Below are 22561 nucleotides of genomic sequence, written 5' to 3'. Positions count from 1 at the left end.
AGATACAACACTTAATTTTTTTATGAAATGAGCTGAACAAACATGAACACAGCTTCAAATGTTTCTCTCACCACAGTAAACCTTTTTTCTTTTTTGTAGTTTCAATTAACATCCACATCATTGAGGAAAACAAATGGGAAATCGTGAAGAAATTCTACTTTAGTCAGACTCATGGCTTCCTTCCTGTATTGCAATGCATATTTAATTGGCTGAATATGCTAATGAGGGAGATTTAGTCACAGGGAGTTATTTCTCTTCACCACATCTGTTATTCTTTTTCTGGTTTGTCTGTTCTTTCAACCCATCTATTTCTGTTTACCTCCAATGTTCTTGTTTTATTTCATAAGGAGCTTTTTTGTTACCTAGTCGGCTTGCCTGTCACATCTTGTCATTTGTTTGCACCCTTTTGCCACGTTGTGCTTTTAACTTCTCTCTCATCTCCTGCGTTTTCTTTTCATCTCCCTCATCTGTCTCCTGAAGTACAGCTCTCTTTAGCCCACTCTTCCCCGCGTTGTGACACGTGCAGTGTAATATTGAACGATGGCCGTAAATCCATCCCTGACTTTCCGGACATATTTCCTCCCCTCCCCCATCTTCTATACAAGTCCTCCCCCCTTGTCCCACAGCCCGCAGAAATCTGTCCACTCAGATAAGATGCTTTTAAAATGGAGATTATTGTCACTGTCCATGGCATCACATTATTTTGTACAAAAGAGGCTGCGTGTGTGTGTGTGTGTGTGTGTGTGTGTGTGTGTGTGTGTGTGTGTGTGTGTGTGTGTGTGTGTGTGTGTGTGTGTGTGTGTGTGTGTGTGTGTGTGTGTGTGTGTGTGTGTGTGTGTGTGTGTGTGTGTGTGTGTGTGTGTGTGTGTGCATGCTATAATAAATGTGTGATACAGAGTAAAATAACGGCGGAGCTTACAACAGTGTTGTCAAGTCCGTGTTTGCAAGACTGTGCACACATCATCAGGATAATAAATCCCCCTCTTCATGACTTTATGTAACACATGTACAGTACAATAGTTGCAAAGACATTCAGTCATGCTGCACTCTCTCTCTCTCACTCACACACACACACACACACACACACCATCTGGCTTACAGGGCAGAAGTGCAGAAGTGGGGGCATCAGCTGCTGGAATAAAGCATTGTGAGTAGTGTGTGTGTATGTTCAGTGTTTGCAGCCCTGGAGCAGCAAGCAAATTAAGTGTGTGTGTGTGTGTGTGTGTGTGTGTGTGTTTGTGTGTATCATGTTTATGCTCACATAGTGAATTTATTTTAGATTTTGTTCTCATTAAGCTGAATCCCCAAGCTCAAGTCAGGCATACATGTACATGCGCTTGACACACACACACACACACACACACAGTCACACACACACACACACACACACACACACACACACACACACACACACACACACACACACACACACAGTCACTCTTTGTGTGTGTGCGCTGTAGGAAGTCCAAGGATGGTACTACCTACTTGGGGAAGAGCTGGGGAGGAAGAAGCATCTCAAAGTGCCCACACAGCCCAACTACAACTCTCCTGGTAAGTCGATCATGATCAATGATCAGATTGGAACACCGACTTTTAGTGGAAATGTTTCTGTCATAAAGAAAATTAATATATGGGAAGTGTTTAAAGTTGCCATTGAGTGCTTGGTTTGATTCTATAAGCCATATATTATGATGAAGTAAGCAATTGTTATTGCTGCATGAAAAAAGTGTTTATATAACCCAAACGAAAGTATCAAAAATTACTCAAAAAGGTAAAAGGACACGTAGATAAATATTTGTGAAAGTCAAATGAAAGCTAAAAATGGTCAAATCAACTTGTCACATACATATTAGTGTGGCTCGCAGCTCAAAGTCTTTCAGTCTTCGGGTCTGGAGGTGGGGCGACTGGAAGCGAGGGATTAAGAGAGGGAAAGAGAGAGGGATTGGGAGAGCGAATGAGGGTAAGACAGAGAGTGGGAGGGAGGGCGGGTCTGGACGAAACCCTGACACGTCACAGTTGCCAGAGAGGGAGGGAGAGAGATAGACGGAGCTCTCTCATACCGTTCGCTGCTGGAGTGGATCTACCCTCACACACAGACACACACCCACCAACTCTCACACACACACCCACCCTCACACACGCACACACACACTCACACACACAGACACATTTGTTTGGAAATCTATTTTTCTTCTCCCCACCTCCGAGTGCTCCTTCTCTTCCTACTTATGTTTGCTCTAACTGGTAGTTTCTCGTTGGTGGTGGTGGTGGTGTGTGTTTGTTGGAGTTATGCTACTCTGTGCCAGCCATAAGGGCAGCCTAGACTAGGTGAGTACTACGTTTGTGTTATCATACTTGATTGTACTCACATGCACAGTATATTTTGGAAGTTGCATGGTGCTTTGCAAAGAAGTAAATGTGCAACGTGAAGTGGTTTGCTGTTTGAATGTGTGACTTTTTAGTCCTTTACTCTCATCCTTTGATTCTTCACTGTTCACATTTCATTTTTCCTTATATTGCTAATTTCTTACCCCTTATCTTCTTCTATCTCTACATTTCTTATTTGTGCTTTTTTATTGGAAGGTATATTTCCCTCCTTTTTACTCTGTGCATGTGCTGCTAATCTGTCACAATTGCTTACCATGGAAGACCCCTTCAGGAGCCTCCCCATTCAGTTCATTACTCACAGTACGACCCCATCTTTTTATACACACACATATGCACAAACCTTTCACATCAGCTCACGTTCACATACTCCCACTTCCCAGCACCATCAACGTTTCCTTTGCTTATCCACATAGTTTCATTCTGGGTTATGAGAATGACAATTATACCATGAGACGTTAGCTAACCCATTCCAATTTACACCGCTTGGCTGAACTAGGGTAATCTGCTTCATGCAACTTTAAAATTAGTTTTCTGCTTCTGTGGATAGAAGTGGGACAGTGGTATCAGATTGGACTCAAGACTCAGTCAGCAGGAAACCATTATAAGGCTTGCATGGGGGGATCCTGTACTTGTACTCAAGGCTTACATAGGCAAGTAGTTCTCTTAGCTGGCAGCTGGCAGAGGCTTTTAACTATAAAACAAGCATTGCAATTGTAGTCACAGATGCTGAGAGTTAATTTTATACAATGTCAGAATGTTTTTTTTTTAATGCATGTAAAAAAAAAATGTCTTGTTCCCCAGTGGAAATACTGCCCCACTACTGTCTCATCTGATCTGTGTGTGTGTGTGTGTGTGTGTGTGTGTGTGTGTGTGTGTGTGTGTGTGTGTGTGTGTGTGTGTGTGTGTGTGTGTGTGTGTGTGTGTGTGTGTGTGTGTGTGTGACAGAGTGGGGGTGCATACCCATGCATGCATTTGTGTATTGCCAGCTGGCAGAATGTAGGCCATGGAGGCACTGCTGCACCATGACATGCACTAACCGAAATGACCAAAATCCCATTCATTACAATACCGCTCTGTGTGTCCATTCTCTCTCTCTCTCTCTCTGTCTTTCTCTGTCTCTCTCTCTCTGGTTTCCCATGTGTTTGTGAATATGCTTGAGCATTTTACCTGTCGTTTCTATTTCATGTCTCTGTCTCACTTGTATTTTTATTTTATTAACTCTAACTATCGGAGACAACACTGTTTTTTAGTCACTCCAGTCCAGTTAGTCCTCAGTCGACCTCTTATGTAACTTTACATTGTGGCAGAATGGAAAATTACTACCAAACAAACAACTTGATGAAGTACTATCTACCAGCCGACAGACGTCATTTGTATAGTTTATCATTAGGTGAAATTCTGCAATCGCAGGAGTGAACAGGAACATATGGGAGCTTGGCAGGCTCACTATGTTTTCGTAATGCTTTAGATTCAAAGCCAGCTCATATTTCTTTTGCTGCTTTTCATCACGCCTCTCCCCAAACTCTTTCTAACTACTTTCAAGCAATAGTGCCATACCATCGCCCTTTAAAGGTATAAAGAACTGTGGTCAATCCATCATTTTAGATGAATCATTTCTTTACTGGCAGCAAGACATTTGTTAAATATCTTACATTGAGGAAACATCATTTTTAGTTTCATGTGGAGCTCATTGGGTGGTCAGGAGGAGCTGCCCAGTAGGAGCTGTAGTTGGTTGTATATTTGTTGGTCGCTTTGTTTGCGTATTCTGTTTTTGTGCAGCGCTCTGGGGGAATCGTGGTATGCACTGATTAGGCAGAACCTCAGACCTGGTGGAAGGAGGTGCAGTCAGCACTTTCACCAAGCAGCAATGTAGGAGTTTCAAAGGGGTGAGGTGGCTAAATGAAATGAAATGAACTGAAAAAACTCTCCACACAATCTACATCAACAACAATAACATGTTGTTGATGTAGATTATGTGGAGATTTTATTTGTCCTCAATACTAATGTATGTTAACTTATCTGACCAGAAGAATATCCACGGCTAAATTGTTATAATCCTATAATGCCATATCCACTGTAACAAAAGTCTAACTTTACAAGCAAACATAGTTGAAGCACGTCTTTTAGTGGTCTGCTAGATGAATCCATGTTAATGTGCACAGCCTCTCTCAGCGGCCTGTGCCAGTTCAGAGCCAGGGCAGCGTGGAGCCAAAGAGCCTGGAGACAGAATAATGTTGGACTGGGAATAGAGCAGCACGTCTTCACATGATGTGGCATCATAATGACCTCACGGATGGCTACGGGCAACGATCGAAATACAATTTGATTGTACAAATATCAATAGGCCAGACTGAAATGCATCTAAGGATCCATTTAATGTGTTTTTTTCATCATGAAAACATACTTTTAAAACAGCTTATGCAGAATGCATGCAAATAAATCATATAGAGAGAAGGTAATTCTTAATGTCAGTCTTTCCTATCGCATGTTTCAGACTCTGCTTCCATAACAAAACCTATCCGACGAGCGCTGACAGCTTTACAATGAAAAAGCCTGTCATCTTAACTTCGCTCAACATGAGTTGAGGCACGAGTGGCAGTCAAGCGGCATCTGAGACAAAGAGCGACAGGGCAATTAGTGTTGATTGTCAGAACGTTTTTTAAATGTTTTTACAGTGGTAAAAGCCTAAGCTACAGTTCTATTGTACACAGCTCTTCAAATACTGTTACAAACAATACAGGATGCATGGATGTTCAATCTAATTAGGAGTGTACTCAGACACAAAATGAAAATGTACAGCTGGTACTCATGTAGGGAGGAAATTAAAACATCCACAAATATTGTTTGTGTTAAAAGTTTTTTTTCTTTCAAATTGTTGTTTTCAAGCAACAGAAGAAATCTAGTGTTCTCTTATTAGTAAAGGGTTTATAAGTAAAGGTGGTCATGGTTTGTGGTATGTCGCTCTTCTTTTTCCGCTTGCGTAGTGTGTCAGTGAAGACAACTGACCCGCAGTGACATGTACGTGTGTGCGTTTTTGACCATGGCTAATGCATTTTCCCCAACAAGCTTACGATGTGGGTCAGATGGTCTGTATATGCGTGAAAACAAAAATAGCAGAGCACCGATTGGACTCGTGCTGAAAAAGTGTGTCATCGGCATCATACACACACTTGTTTCACTTTTCATAATAGATGAATATTGTCCAGACATACACACACACACATGAACAGTGCCAGGCTTTTCCAGATGGCAAGCCTTTAAATCAGCAGATTAACATAAACTCTATGTGATTAACTTCTAGTGAATGTTTTTGAACGTAGACACGGAGGTGGTCCTGTAGGGGGGGTGTTTTTATATGGATAGGTTTCTCTGGTGAATGGGCCCACTGGCTGAGTTGCTGTGGGTTTGTGAGAGTGTGTGATCATGTAAGACAACGTGTTGGGGAATATATGTCTGACATGACAAACATCTGATGCTCCGAGGGTAACATTGACCCCAGGCTCGTATCCACTTGATCTGAAGTGAAGCTTTTAACGCACTAGCTTTCACTCTCAGCTCTCCGCTACTGTGTTGCACTTTCTGCTCCTTTGACATTGTCAGCGATGCAGATTTGACTTCCTTTTTTTTTTTTCCTGTCACAGAAATACAAACTATATGATGAAACCATATCTTCAGCATTACAGCAAAAATACTAAAGCCTGCCTGACTGCTTATTGTGTTAGCATTCAATTGTAATTGTAAAATTCTCTGACTTGTTAATAACCAGAGTTTTAGTTCGATTGATTTTGGTTTAATTTATATGTGTAGCTGCAACTGTAATTTTATTTTAGTGGAGCATTACCATTTCCTGTAGTGTTTATCAGCCAATCAAAGTGCTGCACAAAGAAGACAAAGACTTTTTTTTTTGCCCATTTTTGCCTTTTACTCATCCTCAGTACGTGGGGCGCCGATTCTACCAATGATAGTTTTTGTAAGGAAAGATGCTAAATGGAAAAGAAAAAAAACCCCCACTGAACTATTACTATACTGTGTATTTATGTGTGCTCCAATAAATAATGACATACAATGAGCATATTTAAGGCCCTTGCATCCTACAAGAAAATGTCAGAAAGGCTTACGATGAGCGTAATCTTTCCAGTCCTAATTGACACAGTGACACAGCTAATAGGTGGGTCAGACCACACCTACAAAATCCTCAGATTAGGTCTAATCAGAGCAACACTTGTGTTGGTGGGTCATGGGTGTGGGAGTCGTTTAAGTGAGTTATACTTTGCTCAAGATGTGTCTAGATTAAGAAACAAACATGATAACTGAGACCAGAATAATTAAAGGTCAGGCTCACCCTATCAGACATGTTGTGATGTATCATCAGTCTCACATGAGCTGCATATTCCAAGAGAAAATATATCAAAGCGTATTATTCATTCTACCCCTGGTGTTACACCATCTTAAGGCCCCTGAGCAAACACCCTGGTATTTTCAGTTATTGTGGCTGATTAGACTTAATCATCACGCGCAGCTGACCACCATAGATGTAACCAAAGGATTCTGTTTAGTTGTCAGAATCAATGAATGTCACCGTTTTGGTGTTAGTGCTAAATATACACAGGACATGTTTCAGTGATCACAGGTGAAGACTCGACCTAGAAGGTGGTGACAGACTGCAGGGATGTGTTTACCACTAGATGGACGAGGGGGTGAATGGGGGAGGGGCGGGGATTAGCCAGTCTCAGACGTCCATGAAGAGAATCATCTCTACAATCCAAACTCTTTGCATCACTCACATGGATCTCTGCAGACTGCAGACCTCCAAATAGGCTAGTGTTTAATCTGCAGTGGGTGGACACTTCCAACATGTTGGGGTCGGACGCATTGAACCCAGACAGCTCAAAGTCGTCATGGACACAAAGTAAATTGGAATCAGTTTCGTGACGGGCAGACATATTGAGCCCGCAGAAGGTAGGCGGAACGGAATGGGCAAGACTGGAGGGTGTGCGACTGCCAATAAGGGGCGCACTCATGTGGAAAACGAGCGTGTTCCCATTCTGCCATTTAAGGCTCCTTTTTGTACTGCATGTATATTCTTGCCACAGCACATGCTGACAGTTGTCTGTAGGATCACACATCATTCTCACATCAAGAACAGATAGCGGTTTGTTTGTTTTGAACATCTTACCATCGTTAAGTTGTCAATATTGTGTCATGGAAATATAAGTAGGGAATATATCTAATTAGGGCCAAAGCAACCGGCAACATCACAATTGTAATTATTAATAAACAGTATATTAAAGAAATATTATTTTCAAGCACCTTGGCTTATTCCTCATGCCTGTAAAGGATGGTTTCCTTCTTTTCTTTGCAGTTGCATTGTACTCCAGCCGTTTGAATGGCCCTTTGTTGCATTTTAACCATGTCACTCTCTCAGGAACAAATGAATGAGGCCAGGCCCGATAAATTCTTCTGCCCGGTGACAAAAAGCCTTTCTTGCACAAGGAGGCCACAGAGGATGACAGACCATGTTTTTTATGCTTAAAAATACTACTGAAATACCGTGTAGCTCTCAATAAAAAACACCATTCATGGAGATCGTCTTGTTGGTGATTTCTATTGTGTTCATTTGGAACAATGCATAGTACTGCAATTATTTCTACTGCTATAATCAAAGGACGAGCTTGATGAACTGGTGGATGTTGAAATTGATTTGTGGAATTTGAAGGTATTATTCTGCCCGGATATTAAATTCCATCACAGTCGCTGAGTATTTATATGCTTGTTCTCTAAATCTTTTTTTACAACCTTAATCAGGGACAATCATGCAACACGTTGAGTCAACAGACAGCAGACTTAATCCTTTCTGGCTGGTCTGCCTTGTTAAGGACAAACAGGAAATGAAATGTGTCAATCACTACTGTCTGGCCATCCAGAATTTGTCAAAAGTCACCAAATTGTCGTGTTTCATGTGGCTTCATTTGATAAATGAGTCAGTCGCTCAGTGGTTGCTGAGGTCAGGCAGAGCCACAGTGCCAACATCTCTCATACTTTCTCTGTATTTAGATTTTGGCTGGTATGCAGATGACTCAGACATAAACAAAATGCAGTGATCAAACTGTATGTGATGATAATTCCCAATACGTATGCATGTACGTATGTCCTGGAGTTGTGCTCTCATTTTAATGGGCCGGACTTAATTGCTGCTCATTTTATTCTGTTTTTCTTGAGTCTGTGCCAGAGCTTTGATGATTCGTTTATGGGATTAGAGTCGGTTGTGTTGCTGTTAGATTGTAAATTGTTCCTGTTATTTTTCCCCCGCCACTGGTAATGATGATAATATGGGTGTTTCTTAGTTTATCCCGTTAGAATACTAACAGTTAGTCATAAAACAAATGTACTGCAGAAAATTAGACGACGAGGCAAGATGAAAATTTGAGCGATAAACGATTTTAAAGTCTGTTCTGTGAAGTTGATTCTGAAAAAGAAATATATAACTGTTAAAGGATATCTTGCATGTAACCCCAATGCACAGGCCTTCACGTTTCATATTACTGACTTGTTGTTTTCCTAACGAGGACCTGATATTATGTGTGCAGTTGTTGTTGTTCTCATACTGATGATTTTCTGCCTGTTGGTCTGTGTGTAGAAATTGATTTCTGCTGGTACACCGAGCTCTGTTTCAAAACATTCCACTCTCGTTGTTCAATAAATCGAAGCCTTTGCCGTGCCAATGCCAGAAACCTCTCCTATTGACTGTGTCACTAAACCACCACCAAAGCAAACCAGTCCAGAACTGGTCAATAAAGATGCAATAACAGTCATTTAGGAGTACTTCCTATAAATAGTTTAATTTTACGTTAGTCTACCACAGTCATATTTATTCAGATATATCAGACTATTCAATCTCATGTGATTTAGTGGGATTTTCAGTCTTTATTTATCCTTAAATTTTGATGGATTCATATTGTCTGCAATTGTAATTTCAAATTGTCTTGTAGATCCTGTAGATGATTGTAATTAATAAAGGGTGAATTATTCGTTTACATTTACTCTGAATGAGTATAGCTTTACAAGTACTGTACTTCTTTTTCAATACCCCCCCATATTCTAGTTTCCTCATGTATTGTATCACCAATTAAAACTGATTTCTCAAGGTTTGAAGTGATCTTAAGACACCCAAAGAGTGAAGTGGAGGAAATCTCCTCCCATCTTGGCTTTCCCACCCTCTCCATTAAATGTTTATTTGTTTGTGGGCGACAGGAGGTGAAAAGAAGGCCTGGGTGTCAAGTGAGCGAGTGCTTCAATGAGAGACTCGGGCAATGTCAAGGGCTTTTCATGTTCTGGCAGATCTGAGACTGGCTGGCTCAAGTGTGGAAGACTGCAAACACTTTTTGATTTTTGTCCTTTATTCTTGCACATCTTGCCGTTTTTCCTGTCTAGTTTCATTGTCCGTCCTTTTCTTTAATCTGCTCAGTTTCTTACTTCCTTACAAGTACATTCCTTTTTTTCTCATTCCCTGAATTTCTCTTGTGTATGCTTTTCCCACTGTCCACAATTTCCCTCCCTTATTGTCCCTCTTTCTTTCCCCCATTTTTTATGTCAGTCATGCTGGATGTTTCTCGTTGCCAGCCTCTCGCCGTCTCTCCCTTCTTATACCCAAAGTTACTGATGTCTTCCCCACACAAAAGGCTCCTCTCCTGGGCTTGACGCCAGCCAGGTTAGCCCCTCTCTTTTGCTTGACCCCTGGAGGTTTCAGATTCACAAGTGACAGAACCCCCCCCTTTTTTTATAAAGCCTCCGGGTCGCCATGGCAACTGCAACTATGGGATTGGGCACTTAACTCTGAGGTTAAACTATTGTATAGAGTAGCAGAGGGTAGTAGCAAGTGTCCAAATGTGGACTGTGTTTAGTAGCTTACAGATACATTTTAATGCCAAAATGTTTTGATTATTAGATGTTTGAACTTCCCTATGCAGAAAGATGTTACAATATACCAGTAATGATAAAAAAAAATTGAAATATTGATTCCATGTTCATAATACATAAATGAAAATATTGTTTAAATAATCCATTTTGTGTTTTAAAACATGTCTGGAATTGATTTGAAGTATGTGGTCTGATGCTGATGATGAATCTTGACAGCTTAAACCCTGCTGGACCCACAACTATACATTATTACAATAAAAACATTTTAAAAAAGCCCCCAAATTTAATGACAAAATACTATCGCATTTAAACATTTTCTGATCTGATACCCCCGTAATTACACAACATAATTGAGTGCCCTCCAAAGTGTTACAAAGGACTTTTTGAAAAATAAATCAGTTTTCTTTTGACGTTAAGATTTGGATGGGGTCAGGCACAAACACAACTTGGTTAGGGTAGAAACATCTTGGTCACCGTCGTGGCTAAAATAGGAAAGGAAACGGACAGCAGTGTCGCGTGGCAAAGTCTTACATTTAGTTGACCCACCCAACCACCCTGACCTCCTCCCTATGACTTATTGGCGCTATGATAACGTCACCCAACTTCCTTCTTGGCTCCCAACGGACAAGTCATAATTACTATGGCTGCCGGAGGACTTCGTCACTCAAACATAAACATATTGTGTGTTGTTTTTGGCATTTTTCTTGTCTTGCTTTACTGTCAAGCTCTGTGTGGTCATTCAAATTTGTATGTATAACTTAGATTGCTATTGATACTGTGTTGCAGTGTTAAATATATCTTACTAAAGCTACTGAAGTAGACATTTAAAGATACGTGTGTGTGTGCATATAATGTGATTATCTCTTTTTGTGAGGTGAACAGAAGGTTGCTCATTCACTTACACCCCTTGGCTCATGTTGGGGTTGTTTTTGAGATTTGAAAATAACATTTCACAGTCTGGGGTAGGCAAATCTCTCTCCTACGGTGATGGAGGTATGTGCGATGGAAGAGTATAGAAGAGAGGGATAAGAAGAAACGGAGATAAACAGACGATGGAGGTAGTGGTGGTGATGGAGGTAGGGGGGACAGCGGGGTTGCTGTGTGTGAAGTTACAGAGACGGAGAAGAAAGGTAGCAACGAGAAGGAAAGATGTAAGTAAACGATGTAAACAGAAGGCAATGTAGACAGAAAAAGAAAGAGGGGGGAGAGAGAGAGAGGGGGGGGAGATCTGCATTGTGGCCCAAAGCTGAATGCTGCCTTTATGAGCAATAGTTAAAAGGACACTGAGGCGTGAGTCCCTGTAACCATAGCAACTTCCCAAGAGCCCTGTGACGGACGGATAATAGAGTAAGAGAGGAGTTCCTTTTCTCTTCTTCACCCCTCCCTCCTCCCCTCCTTCCCTCCCTCTCACTTGTTCTCACTTCTACTCCTCTTCTGGGGCAGTTTGTTGGATCCTCGCATCTTAGGGATTTTCCTCGACTCGGCTGGCTGTTTTTTGGGGCTTTTTTTTTTTTTTTTTTTTTTTGCCTTTTATGTGCGCTCTCAAGTTTGAATCCCAGCCCAGCGAAGGCTGTTGCAGACAACTGTTGTCCTAATTGCTTGTTGTTATCTATCTGAGTCACTTTTATGGACTCTCAGAACTATTTGAGGACTTTATTTTTGGGCATCCAGAGGGCTGTTTTGCGTTGGCACAGAGAGAAATGTGCTCCAAAGGTACTGTCTCAGCCCGTGATTCCTTTGTCTACATTTCAGAGGCTGTGCTGTCAAACCATGGTGCTGCCCCCGAGACCAATCGCCCTGAGAATATGCAATGCTTAACAGTAAGTATAACCAAACCTTTTTTACTTTCTTCCTGTGTTTATGTAAAGCTTAAATATGCTTATGTACGTGGCTGTTTTCTGCTGCTGAATTATTTTGGAAGTTAAATGGCGTATGTGGATTTGTGTCTGTTAGTAAATATCTATTAACTGCACAGTCGCTGTCGCTGTACTGCAGGTTTTTGGAGCATTTCTGTCTCTACAGATGTAGAACTTATTTATTTCTCTGATTGTTGGGAGTTTGCGTGTTTTTATTGAATGCGTTAGCGTGTGCGTGCACAATGAATGGAGAGGTCTGTGTTTAATACATACAAAGTACTTGACCCGTGACATTGCACCATGTCCAACAAACTCATCATGCATAAACATGCCTTCAGTAAGATATATACTGCATGAATTCCATGTTACACATTCCCAGCAACCACGGCAACTAATTGAGTCATGCGTTTGAGCTTTGAGCGCTGAATGGAGCAAGATGTCATTTCTTGAAAGACAATATTTGTCAAAACGCTCACTTGCATGCGAGTCACATGTGGAGCAGAATGATTGGTTGTCACGAGAAAGGGGAAGAGAGAACGGTGTTGTTGGACGCTAAGCGAGTTTTCCTCATCTGAGATCAAAAATCCTTCCTGCGTCGCCTTCCTCAAACCCGTTACATCTCTTCTCAGTTTGGTCTTAATACTTATGTTTCTCTTTGAGGTTCTCTTCAGTCTATTATCTCAATGTACACATTGTTGACTTTATGGTAGTCATGAGTGAATAAAAAATGAATGAGGAAGAACACAGGAGCATGAGGGATGATACCTTTATTTATTTACAGCTAGAGATGGGAAACTGTGATAATTTAAGTCAGTATTTGCTTGATGACAGCAGCAATAATGACAGAAGGGGTGAAGACCTCACTGACACGGTTTACCAGCGACTTCTTGACACCATGTTGAGCTTCTCTGGGAGGAATGCATCGTTTAAGAGGTTCACACTATTAAATCCAATCAATTAAAATGATTTTTAACAGCCAGGCTGTAGCTTATGTACAGTACGTCCACCTATACTTGAAGAGCAAGCTGTAGCGAAGGTCCAATCACAGGAGGTGCCTCCACTAACATTGTTTTGTAGGCTAATTGAGTGGTGTGTAGTTTTACTGTGGCCACTAAAATTGATTTGATTTGTTAATGTCATACAGACAAACAAACATGTAGATAGTCACATATTTCTCCTGCCGGAGGAGTGTCTGTCTTTCTTCCCTGAGTTAATCGACCCGACTTCCAGAATCTTACCAAAGTTAGGATTGCCACGTTGGATATCAACGCTACATCTTTTTTTGTATGCTTTTGTTTACACCACAGCTTTGGGGTGAGATTGATTCCTCCATGGTTTAGTAATCCAACTGGATCCTGAGTTGGCAACTTCCCAGAGTGACTTTCATGGAAAATTGACTCTGGCTCCTGTTCCCACACGATGCCAAAGCAGATAATACTTGAGCAAATTCACTTTTACACGTTAGGATGCATGCGTGACAGTAGCTGTATTAAGATAGGGACAGTCCTTATTGAACATATTAGGCATATAGAATCTTCCCTTCATGGGTATTTCTCTTATGCATCACTTGTCTGTCATGCCAGGTACGTGGTATAGGTGCTATGTAAGTGAAGGGGCTGCAGTGTATGGAGCACTATGTAAAAACAAAAAGACTACTGTAAAAGCTCTTGAGGGGCAGAGTATTAAATAGCTTCCAAACCAGCACACACTTGGCTTATTTTTCGACAGCATATTGTCAGAAGACAGCAGAGCACTTCAGCATAAGCAGTAGCCTAATAAAACATAGTGACAGACCATAAGCACAGAGACAGAGGAAGCCACAACCACACAGGGCCTGGCCGTCTGCTACAAGAGCAATGCCCCAGTCTGCCCCAAACACGCTCGTGACAAACAAAGAATTTGCGTTCACACTCGGAAGAGTGATAGTGACTTTCTTCTACACTCAACAAAGACCGTGAGCTTTCCCTATAGCCCTCATAAAACGCTTTATAGAGAGTATTTATAGCACATTCAGTGGGATCTTGTATTCGGCGGTACAGTAAATAGGCAAAGTAATTGGTCGGTTTTGGTTCCTTTTTTTATCACCAAACAGCACATAATGTTCATAAAACATTATCAGTGCTTAAACACTTTGTTAGAATTATAAATAAATATCTGTGTTGCCTTTGAAACACTCTAGGATTTGAGGAAAGCAGCCATCGTATGGAGTTAGAGTAGCTAATGAGCTTGACAGGACAGGATTAGACCAAGGAGCTAACTTTACTTTCACCTTTTACACTCTCTTCCTCTCTCGACTGTACATGTAGAGCAACACACACACACACACACACACACACACACACACACACACACACACACACACACACACACACACACACACACACACACACACACACACACACACACAGGATTAGTTATCCCACAAACTAGTGCCATTACGTTTCATCCTTTCTAATTGCGTCGTGTACCTGATACACTGTACTTGGCAGTTTATCACAGGCGTAAAATCATGTTATGTATAATTGCATTATTGCTATCAGGACAACGATCCTGCATCCGGTCTGTGAAGAGGTTGAGCAGCTTTTTGAAGTCATGTGGAAGGTGAATAGGGCAGTAATGATGTGGCGCAGCATTGAGATGGAAAAGTTTTACATCCGTATTTGTGAATGCTGCTTTCCTCTCTCCTTCCTCTCCCCTCCCTCTCCCTTCTCGGTCTTGTTCTCTCTCTTTCTCTTTATCTCTGGGTGAATCAGAGTAACAGATGATTGTGCGGTTTGTGTGGGACAGTCTCAGGGGAGAGTTAAGGGACGGGGGTGGGTGGTGGGGTTGGGGGGGGGAGCACATTCACAGACTAAATTAGGGGAGAATGGAAAACCTTTTAGACTTTCTCTTCTTTTCTGTACTCGTTTTCTGTTGCCTTGGCCTTGCTCCCTTCCAGACCGCTGCGTATTTCCTCCTTCACTATTGTGGCCTCCTCCTCCTCCTCCTCCTCCTCACTCTCACTGTTCCGTCTCTTTCCTCCCTCGGTCACCCCATGGCCATCGCACCCACGACACAAAGAGCTCTGTGGTATCATTAACTGCCCACTCTTTACCTACTCAAACATTTTTCAGTGAGGATGAAGGCCTTGCGAATGACTCATTTCGATGATTTACACAGAGCTCATTGAAGGTTTTGGACACTTATATGTTAGTGAAGATAATACTTGATATCCACAAAGGAATGTCCCTCAGAAAAACCACAAGGCTATTTCAAGAACATTTTCCTATTCACTGACTGCACTTTTACAACCTCTCTCCCGAAACTGTCCCACACAATTCTATTATTTTTCTTATATTTTTCACGTTTGGGAGAAATTATGCTTTCAAGGATGCCACACCAATCAGGTTCTGTTATTTTGCTTCTTCAGACTCACTGTGAGCCTTTTCAACACATCCTGTGTGTTTACATTTAGGGCATTTAGCAGACGCTTTTGTCCAAAGCGACTTCAAATAAGTACATTTGTCGAAAGAAAGAAACCACAACATAGCATTGCCGATAAAGTAAGAGCGAAAAAATAGAAACAAGTGTTCGGTCAGTAGAAGCTGTTCAGCGAGTCTTAAGTACCACAGTGCTTTGATCAAAGAGAAGTAAGAACTAGGGCTGTCAAAATTGCTCAAAAATGACGTTTGAATATTCCCTTTAAAAAAAACCACATATATTCGAACATAATCGAATTTCTGGTTGCACATTAGGGCACGTCAATAGCAGGACAAATTAATGCAACGAGACATAACTACTTGTATAGGTAATTTATGCTCGCTTTCTCCCTCCCTCTCTCCCTCCCTCTTCCTCTCTCTCTCCTGCACCCTCATGCTCTCTGCATAGCGGTTTAAATGAAGGACAACGATAAACAAATGCTGAGTGCTGATCTAGAGTTTTGTGCAAGCAATTTAAGGTTGAGATTCTTGTCCCAAATGTGGCAAGCTTCATTCAGTGATTGAAACAAATATTATTCACATTAATTGAAGTTTTACAGTATAGAACCGACATTCCCTGACCTCAGGCACGCGGCCACCAGCAAAGCAGACAGTTGCGCTGCTGTTTTTTTTTTTTTTAACATATGAGTCGAATATTAATTTTCACATTAGAAATTCTGTTTTTAACAACTATTCGAATATATATTCAAATTTAGAATATTTGTTGACAGCCCTAGTAAGAACATAGAAGTGCATTTTTTTGGGGGGGGGGGGGTGTTAGTGGGTCATGCTGGTGAGTCTTGAGCCTTTTTCGGAAGATGGCAAGTGACTCTGCCGTCCTGACATTGGTCGGGAGTTCGTTCCACCACTGAGGACCAGAACAGAGAAGAGTCTGGACTTTGCTGAGCGATGGTGGTACCAGCCGGCCAGCTGAAGTAGAGGAGCGAAGTGCTCGCTTCGGGGCGTGTGTTGACCACTGTAAAGGTAGATGTAGAGGGGTAGGTGCATCTACCTTGAATTGTGCCATCGTCTTGAATTGCGGGCTGCAACAGGGAGCCAGTGGAGGTCACGGAGGAGGGGGGTCACATGGTGTGCTGCAGCGTTCTGGATATGCTACAATGGTTTAGTCATCAAGGCCGGGAGTCCAGCCAGGAGAGAGTTACAGTGTGTTCCCATGACATGCTTTTTAAGTAATGTATTTGTTGGCATTTGGGATACACAGCAGCTGAGAAACTTTCACTTTTTTTCTTTTTTTTTTACAAAAAAAAGAAAAAAAATGGCAGTGCCTTTTTGATATACAATTTAAGGACTTCCTTTAAAAAATACATATATTCATGTACATGCATTTGCATTATGATATATTATAAAGTACAGTACTGAACTTAAATGGTAGTTACTCAGCTTCATCATGTCTGTACATGTATGAGTATGCAAACTGTTTACTTGCTTTAAAACGATCTGAATCAGAGAGTAAAGATTTGACATGCAACACAACAAGGATTCATCTCCTCAGTTGCCATGTCAGCAATTACCAATTGTGTTTATAGCCCCCCCCTCCCCCCCCAAAAAAAACAACTGCTCATGTCATTGGCAGGGAGCAGAGAGTTCATGTATATTAATAGCGCCACCAGACAAAGTGTCCCCCTGCATCACTTTGCTTGTCAGATAGCATTAGCTCCTAAATCGTCTCTGTGAAAATGGGTCTGACACTTCTGTCCGACAAGGAAGATGGGGAGGAGGGTGAGGTGAGCTGAAAAAAGGACAGAGAGGTTAGATTTGCTGGCTAGTGTCTAAGAAAATAACACACTTGTTGACTGGTTAGTTTTATTGTTAGAATTTAGAGTATTTTAGGCCGTGGCTGCTCCCAACCCTTGTAGGATCTCTCTTCAATGCAGAATGTATGAGTGCTTATCCTTGCCTGTTGCTGCTTGTCTTTTATTTTGAAAGTACGGTCCCAACCACATACAGTGGATGTGACGTACAAACTGTTGTGATTCAGGTGGGAGATTGTGTCGTCCATTAATCATGGAGCAGATTGATGCTCCCACCTCCCGTCATGTCATGTGGGAGGGGGTTGATTGCTAGTGCCATGGCTCTATAGATGGGAAAAGGTTGGTTGATCCACTATAAAGTTCAGGCTGAAATATATGCTTACAATATCATTTTGTTCGGAGCATCGTGCCTAACTGATCCTCTGATTTTCTTTGATTTTGTCTTTCAGTCTCCAACTGTTTATATTTCTACTCAATTGTTGTTTCATTAGTTTGTCATTGACATGTGAAGTACTTTGAAGTGCACTAAGCTTTTTGCATTTTAAATCCTTGATTTATGAAGTGCTAAACTCAATTTGGATTTGTAGAAGCCGAGCCTAAGTAATGTAAGCTCGAAGCCACGAGGCTGCTCAGTTAGGTTTGTTGTCATCTCGTATTATGCACAGTGTCACCTTGAAAATGGAACCGTGGTATGAATCCATATGCTGAGCGTCCACAGTATCGATTTTAAGAACAACCTGAGCGGTGACCCTGAACTTGTGTGTTCACTGGCTTGGAAGACGCCTTCTCCTTTGATAGCTGTCTATTCAGGTCACACACACAGAGAGAGAGAGAGAGAGAGAGAGAGAGAGAGAGAGAGAGAGAGAGAGAGAGAGAGAGAGAGAGAGAGAGAGAGAGAGAGAGAGAGAGAGAGAGAGAGAGAGAGAGAGAGAGAGAGAGAGAGAGAGAGAGAGATCCCACACTACTAAACACCAGATTGGCCTCATCTGGCTCCTAGACAAGCTTCTTTCACTCCTCTCCCTAAGACATGCTTTCTTCTCGCCCTTTCTTCTCTCCCTCTAATCCGTCCTTCTGCCTATTTAGAGGTGAACAGCACAGCATGAAAGAGAGAGAAAGTGTTTTTTGTGTGCTTGATGGGTAACCCTCGCCCTTTTGAAAAGGCAAACAGGGAAAAGCTGCCATTACTACTGGCGTGAAGGGATCTTAAGACAACGGCCCTTTCTGCCACTTTATTAGCATTGTAGAGACTAGTGCAGCATCAATCCTCTTTCACCTCTCTCTTTCTCCATCACTTCTCTGTCCATGTTTCATTCCATGAGCCAGGCACCCAAATGTTAAAAAGGAAAAGAGGCGAGCCGGGATTTAATGGGGTTGCTAGGGGTTAGACTGGCAACGTTTTCAACACTAAGTTAACAGGCTTTTTCTCGCACTGCTGATGAGGTGTTTGTTGTTATTTTTGTTTTTTTTTGTTTTTGCAGATTAGCACCTTTTTTTCCCAGGCATATGGATATTGAAAACAAAAAAATAAAAGTACTGTTTGGATAACTGGATGAGGAGGGGGAGATTGTCAGAGGTCGCAGACCTGTGAGTTTCCGTACTGCGTGGTTCGGGGGGTGAGGGGGGGCAGCCGAAAGGAAAAGCAGAGGAAATATGGACGTTGAAAACATAACAAACAAGCTGTCTGGATGGAGATTGGGGAGTGTGGGAGCTAAGGTGGAAAGATTCTGATGAGGTGTGAAGTCTGACTGAGTTAAGTACGAGCCCTAACAATGCCGCTGTCATTTTCTTTTGTTTGGGAAATGTAGTCATTAAAAGTTGTCGTAAGCAACCAGAAACATTTCTGTTTGCAGTGCAAATATGAGCTAAAGTTGAAGTTCACTGTTATAAGTTTGCAGACTAAGACCTGCCCAACCACTCCTATAAAAATCCTGCCTTTTCTCTCTCGCTCACTCGTGCCACCTACATTAGTCACTGCAGTGTATATTTGCAAAAGACTGAGAGCTATAGCACCTCTCACCGCTTCACAGTGTGGACTCAGGAAGCAAACTGGCCTTATCGGGGGCAGACACACAAAGCTGTCCTGGCGGTGGGGTGGCGAGGTATGCGTAAGTGCATGTGCATGTGTGTGTATGCGTGTGAAGGGGGGTTGCGGTGGGAGGCACTTCCTCCTATTCTTCTGCTGTTGAAGAGTTCCCATGAGCGCCCCTGCCAGGAGCTACAGTGTGGCCTGAGCAGGCCGAGCCAGCGCCAGTCTCGCCTACATGACGCCGCCACGCACTCTCACACAGCTGATCACACGGGCTACTGCTTCTGCTGCCGCTCACGCCACAGAGCAAGAAGCTGGACGCCGTGTTACGGGATAGAAACCCCCAGAGAAGAGAGCAACGAAAAGTTGAAGGCAGGAGGACGTTGAAGAAAGTTGGATTGAAGTTTTCACCGAGCCAAGAGGAAGACGTGAAGTTGTGGATGAAATGATGGACTCATAAAAACTGTCCACTGATGACTGGAGTCATTTCTAAGGAACCCTGAATGGATAACAGTGCAGCTGGAGGACAGCGGCAGAGTGACGCCAATTCTGCAAAAAGGACTGTTACCAGGAAAAGTCAATCAAGACTCATTCGTGGGAAGTGGCCGGTTTGGCTGAAAAAAGTCTCCAAGGACACATTTGTATTATACTTGACATATTCCTGTCTGTTTTCTAGCAAGGTGAGACTCTGTATTATTATCTAGAGTCACAACTCAACTCACTGTCACCTGGCGACCGGACATTTTCTTTCAACACCGCGAAGGCCCACCCCGGCCGTTCTTTGGGGCGGCTGTCACTGTTGAGATGATTCATAACACACTCAAGTCCACCCAGCCATCGGAGCACAGCCCCAGGAGCACACAATCAGCCGCGCAGAGGAGGCTGTGGAGATACTCGGGCTGCAGGAGGGCCGCCCAGGTGGAGAGTCACCGTCGCAGCGTGTGTGTGCTGGCGGCGGACTTGAGCGCTGGAGAAGGAGGAAGAGGAGGAGGAGGAGGTGGAGGTGTGATGCATACCATCCACGGGCTGTGCCACCTCTGCATCGGATGTAGGCTGCCTCAGGTGTGTGTGTTACAGAGAGTAAGGGAAGCCGAGGGAGGAAGAGAGGGGAGTGCGTCTGGTGTACAGTATCCACCCGTGATTGTGAGGGAGAGACTGGGAGAAAGGGTTTGACGGCTACAGGGAAAGATGTGATATCTTTGTTTGCATATTGTTTGATCCTGATATTTTATTACTGTATAGAAAAAGAAAAAAAAAAAACGCTTTCAACTGCATGTCCAAAGCATCCAGAAAGGAGTAATCGTCTGAATGGGATGTAGGTTTCTTGAGAGGGGAGAAGGAGCTTTCTGTCCTCTACATTATTCATTGTTCACATAGTGAGCGAAGGATAACATGAGTGGATGAGAGGAGAATAACATTTGCTATGATATGAACCGATGCCACGTTCCTTACATAAGCCACTTTGTGCCCATCTGAATTACACGTTAGAACAATTAGGAAATGATATGAAACTGGTTGCAACATTATATCCAGTTTCATTATAAGAATATCAAAATGCAACTTTGAAATATGTGCATGTTTATGAAGATAGGTGAACAGTGGGCTTCCGAGACAATAATACAGCATGACACCTGGGTCATATGTGTGTGGGTTATGTGCTGACTTAGCCTTTGAGCATACTCACCCAGATAACATTGTCTAACCAAATATGTATGTCGTGTGTGTGTGTGTGTGTGTGTGTGTGTGTGTGTGTGTGTGTGTGTGTGTGTGTGTGTGTGTGTGTGTGTGTGTGTGTGTGTGTGTGTGTGTGTGTGTGTGTGTGTGTGTGTGTGTGTGTGTGTGTGTGTGTGTGTGTGTGTGTGGCAGATTTAATTTAGTTTATGCGTACGTGTGTGCAGTTCATGGTCGGAAAGCAGACACGAAAGCAGACTGTTATCATCAGATCATCAGAAACTGGTGGGATCTCTGCCCCCCCGCTTCATGCATTCATGTCTGAAAGGATGATGAAGCACCGGGGCATGAATGTAAAGAGGAAAACGCTGTCTCACATGCACGAACACATACTGTTCACATGTGGGTTTTCTTCCTTTGGGTGCAACTAAATGCATTACAAGAAAGTGAAAATTGTACGTTTAAGTCTCGTCAGTTCTTCCATATTCGCTTTTGATTGGATTCTTAATTAATTAATAAGGCCCTGCTCATACAACTTAAATATTTAATGCGTACGGGGAACTTTTCCCATTCATTTATCATCATTCCCTTTCAGCAATACATCTTGTGATTGATTTGCTGAAAAGAAACGCTCACATTAACATTAACAGTCATAGTGATTTCTTGCATTCCCAGGGTAGTCTCTCTTTTTCTCTTCCAGTTTGAATTGAATCCCCTTGCTTTCATTTACAAGTGGAAAGGGATCATGGGACTGGCTCTCCCGGGCCGACCAGAGAAGACCAAGTAGCGGACTCATCAGCTCTGTAACGGCTCCGGGGATTCAATGAATTGACCCAAATTAAGCAGCTCTGAGACTTTCCCTAAAAAGGACACAATGTCTGAACATCTTTTGATAAAAACATGAACGTGGATAGACAGACAGGCGGTTAGGTGAGGTGTGACAGATCCATGTCTGTCTCACTCTCATTTTGAGTCACAGTATTTGATTTTCACATTTTCTCTCACATAAGTTCATCTTTCAAAATGTTCCACGGTTGTTTGTCTTCCTTAATTCCAGTGAAATGTTTTTTTTTCATACCATCTGGTCTTCTATTTGTCTTTGTCATCTGTCCTGTCTAAAGTCCCACTGCCCTCTTTTACCCCGGTTTAATCTCTTTTATCTGTTCCATTCCCGTTTATCATCTTTTCAGCTGGCTTCACCTACGCTCCTCAGTGTCTGTATATCTCAGTCCTTCCCTTTCCTTTCCATTCCTTTCCTTTCTATATTTTTGTCACACCGCCAGGCTCAAGGGTGATTAGGTTATATCCGTCCATCTTCATACAAAAATATACCCACAGCGCAGGGCATCAATCTTCACAAATACAACGCGGTTAATCAAGTTTCTGACATGTCAAGGCGGAAACACGCGAACAAAAACAGATGACAATCCTAATTTCTTTTACACAGCAGGTAACAGAGTCAGCTGTATTTCT

General features: G+C 42.3%; 1 protein-coding gene across 2 annotated transcripts in view; it reads left to right on the top strand.

Moving 5' to 3' along the window:
* Positions 1-22561, top strand: part of rgs3a (regulator of G protein signaling 3a) — a gene marked incomplete at its 5' end in the record, with an annotated part of 116208 nt that overhangs the window by 13960 nt on the left and 79687 nt on the right. The window contains 2 exons of one of the 2 annotated variants that reach the window (XM_084035788.1): positions 1461-1551; positions 12058-12125. In XM_084035788.1, the coding sequence (XP_083891914.1) occupies positions 1461-1551; positions 12058-12125 (159 nt within the window). Of the gene's footprint in view, positions 1-1460; positions 1552-12057; positions 12126-19641; positions 20480-22561 lie in introns of those variants that run through there. The other variant, XM_084035789.1, reaches the window with a different exon arrangement.

Source organism: Eutrigla gurnardus (genome assembly GCF_963514095.1).
Source record: "Eutrigla gurnardus genome assembly, chromosome: 19".
In the NCBI taxonomy this organism is placed as follows: domain Eukaryota; kingdom Metazoa; phylum Chordata; class Actinopteri; order Perciformes; family Triglidae; genus Eutrigla; species Eutrigla gurnardus.
The sequence above is the reverse complement of the archived record's forward strand: the minus strand, read 5'-3'. Positions and strand labels throughout refer to the sequence as shown.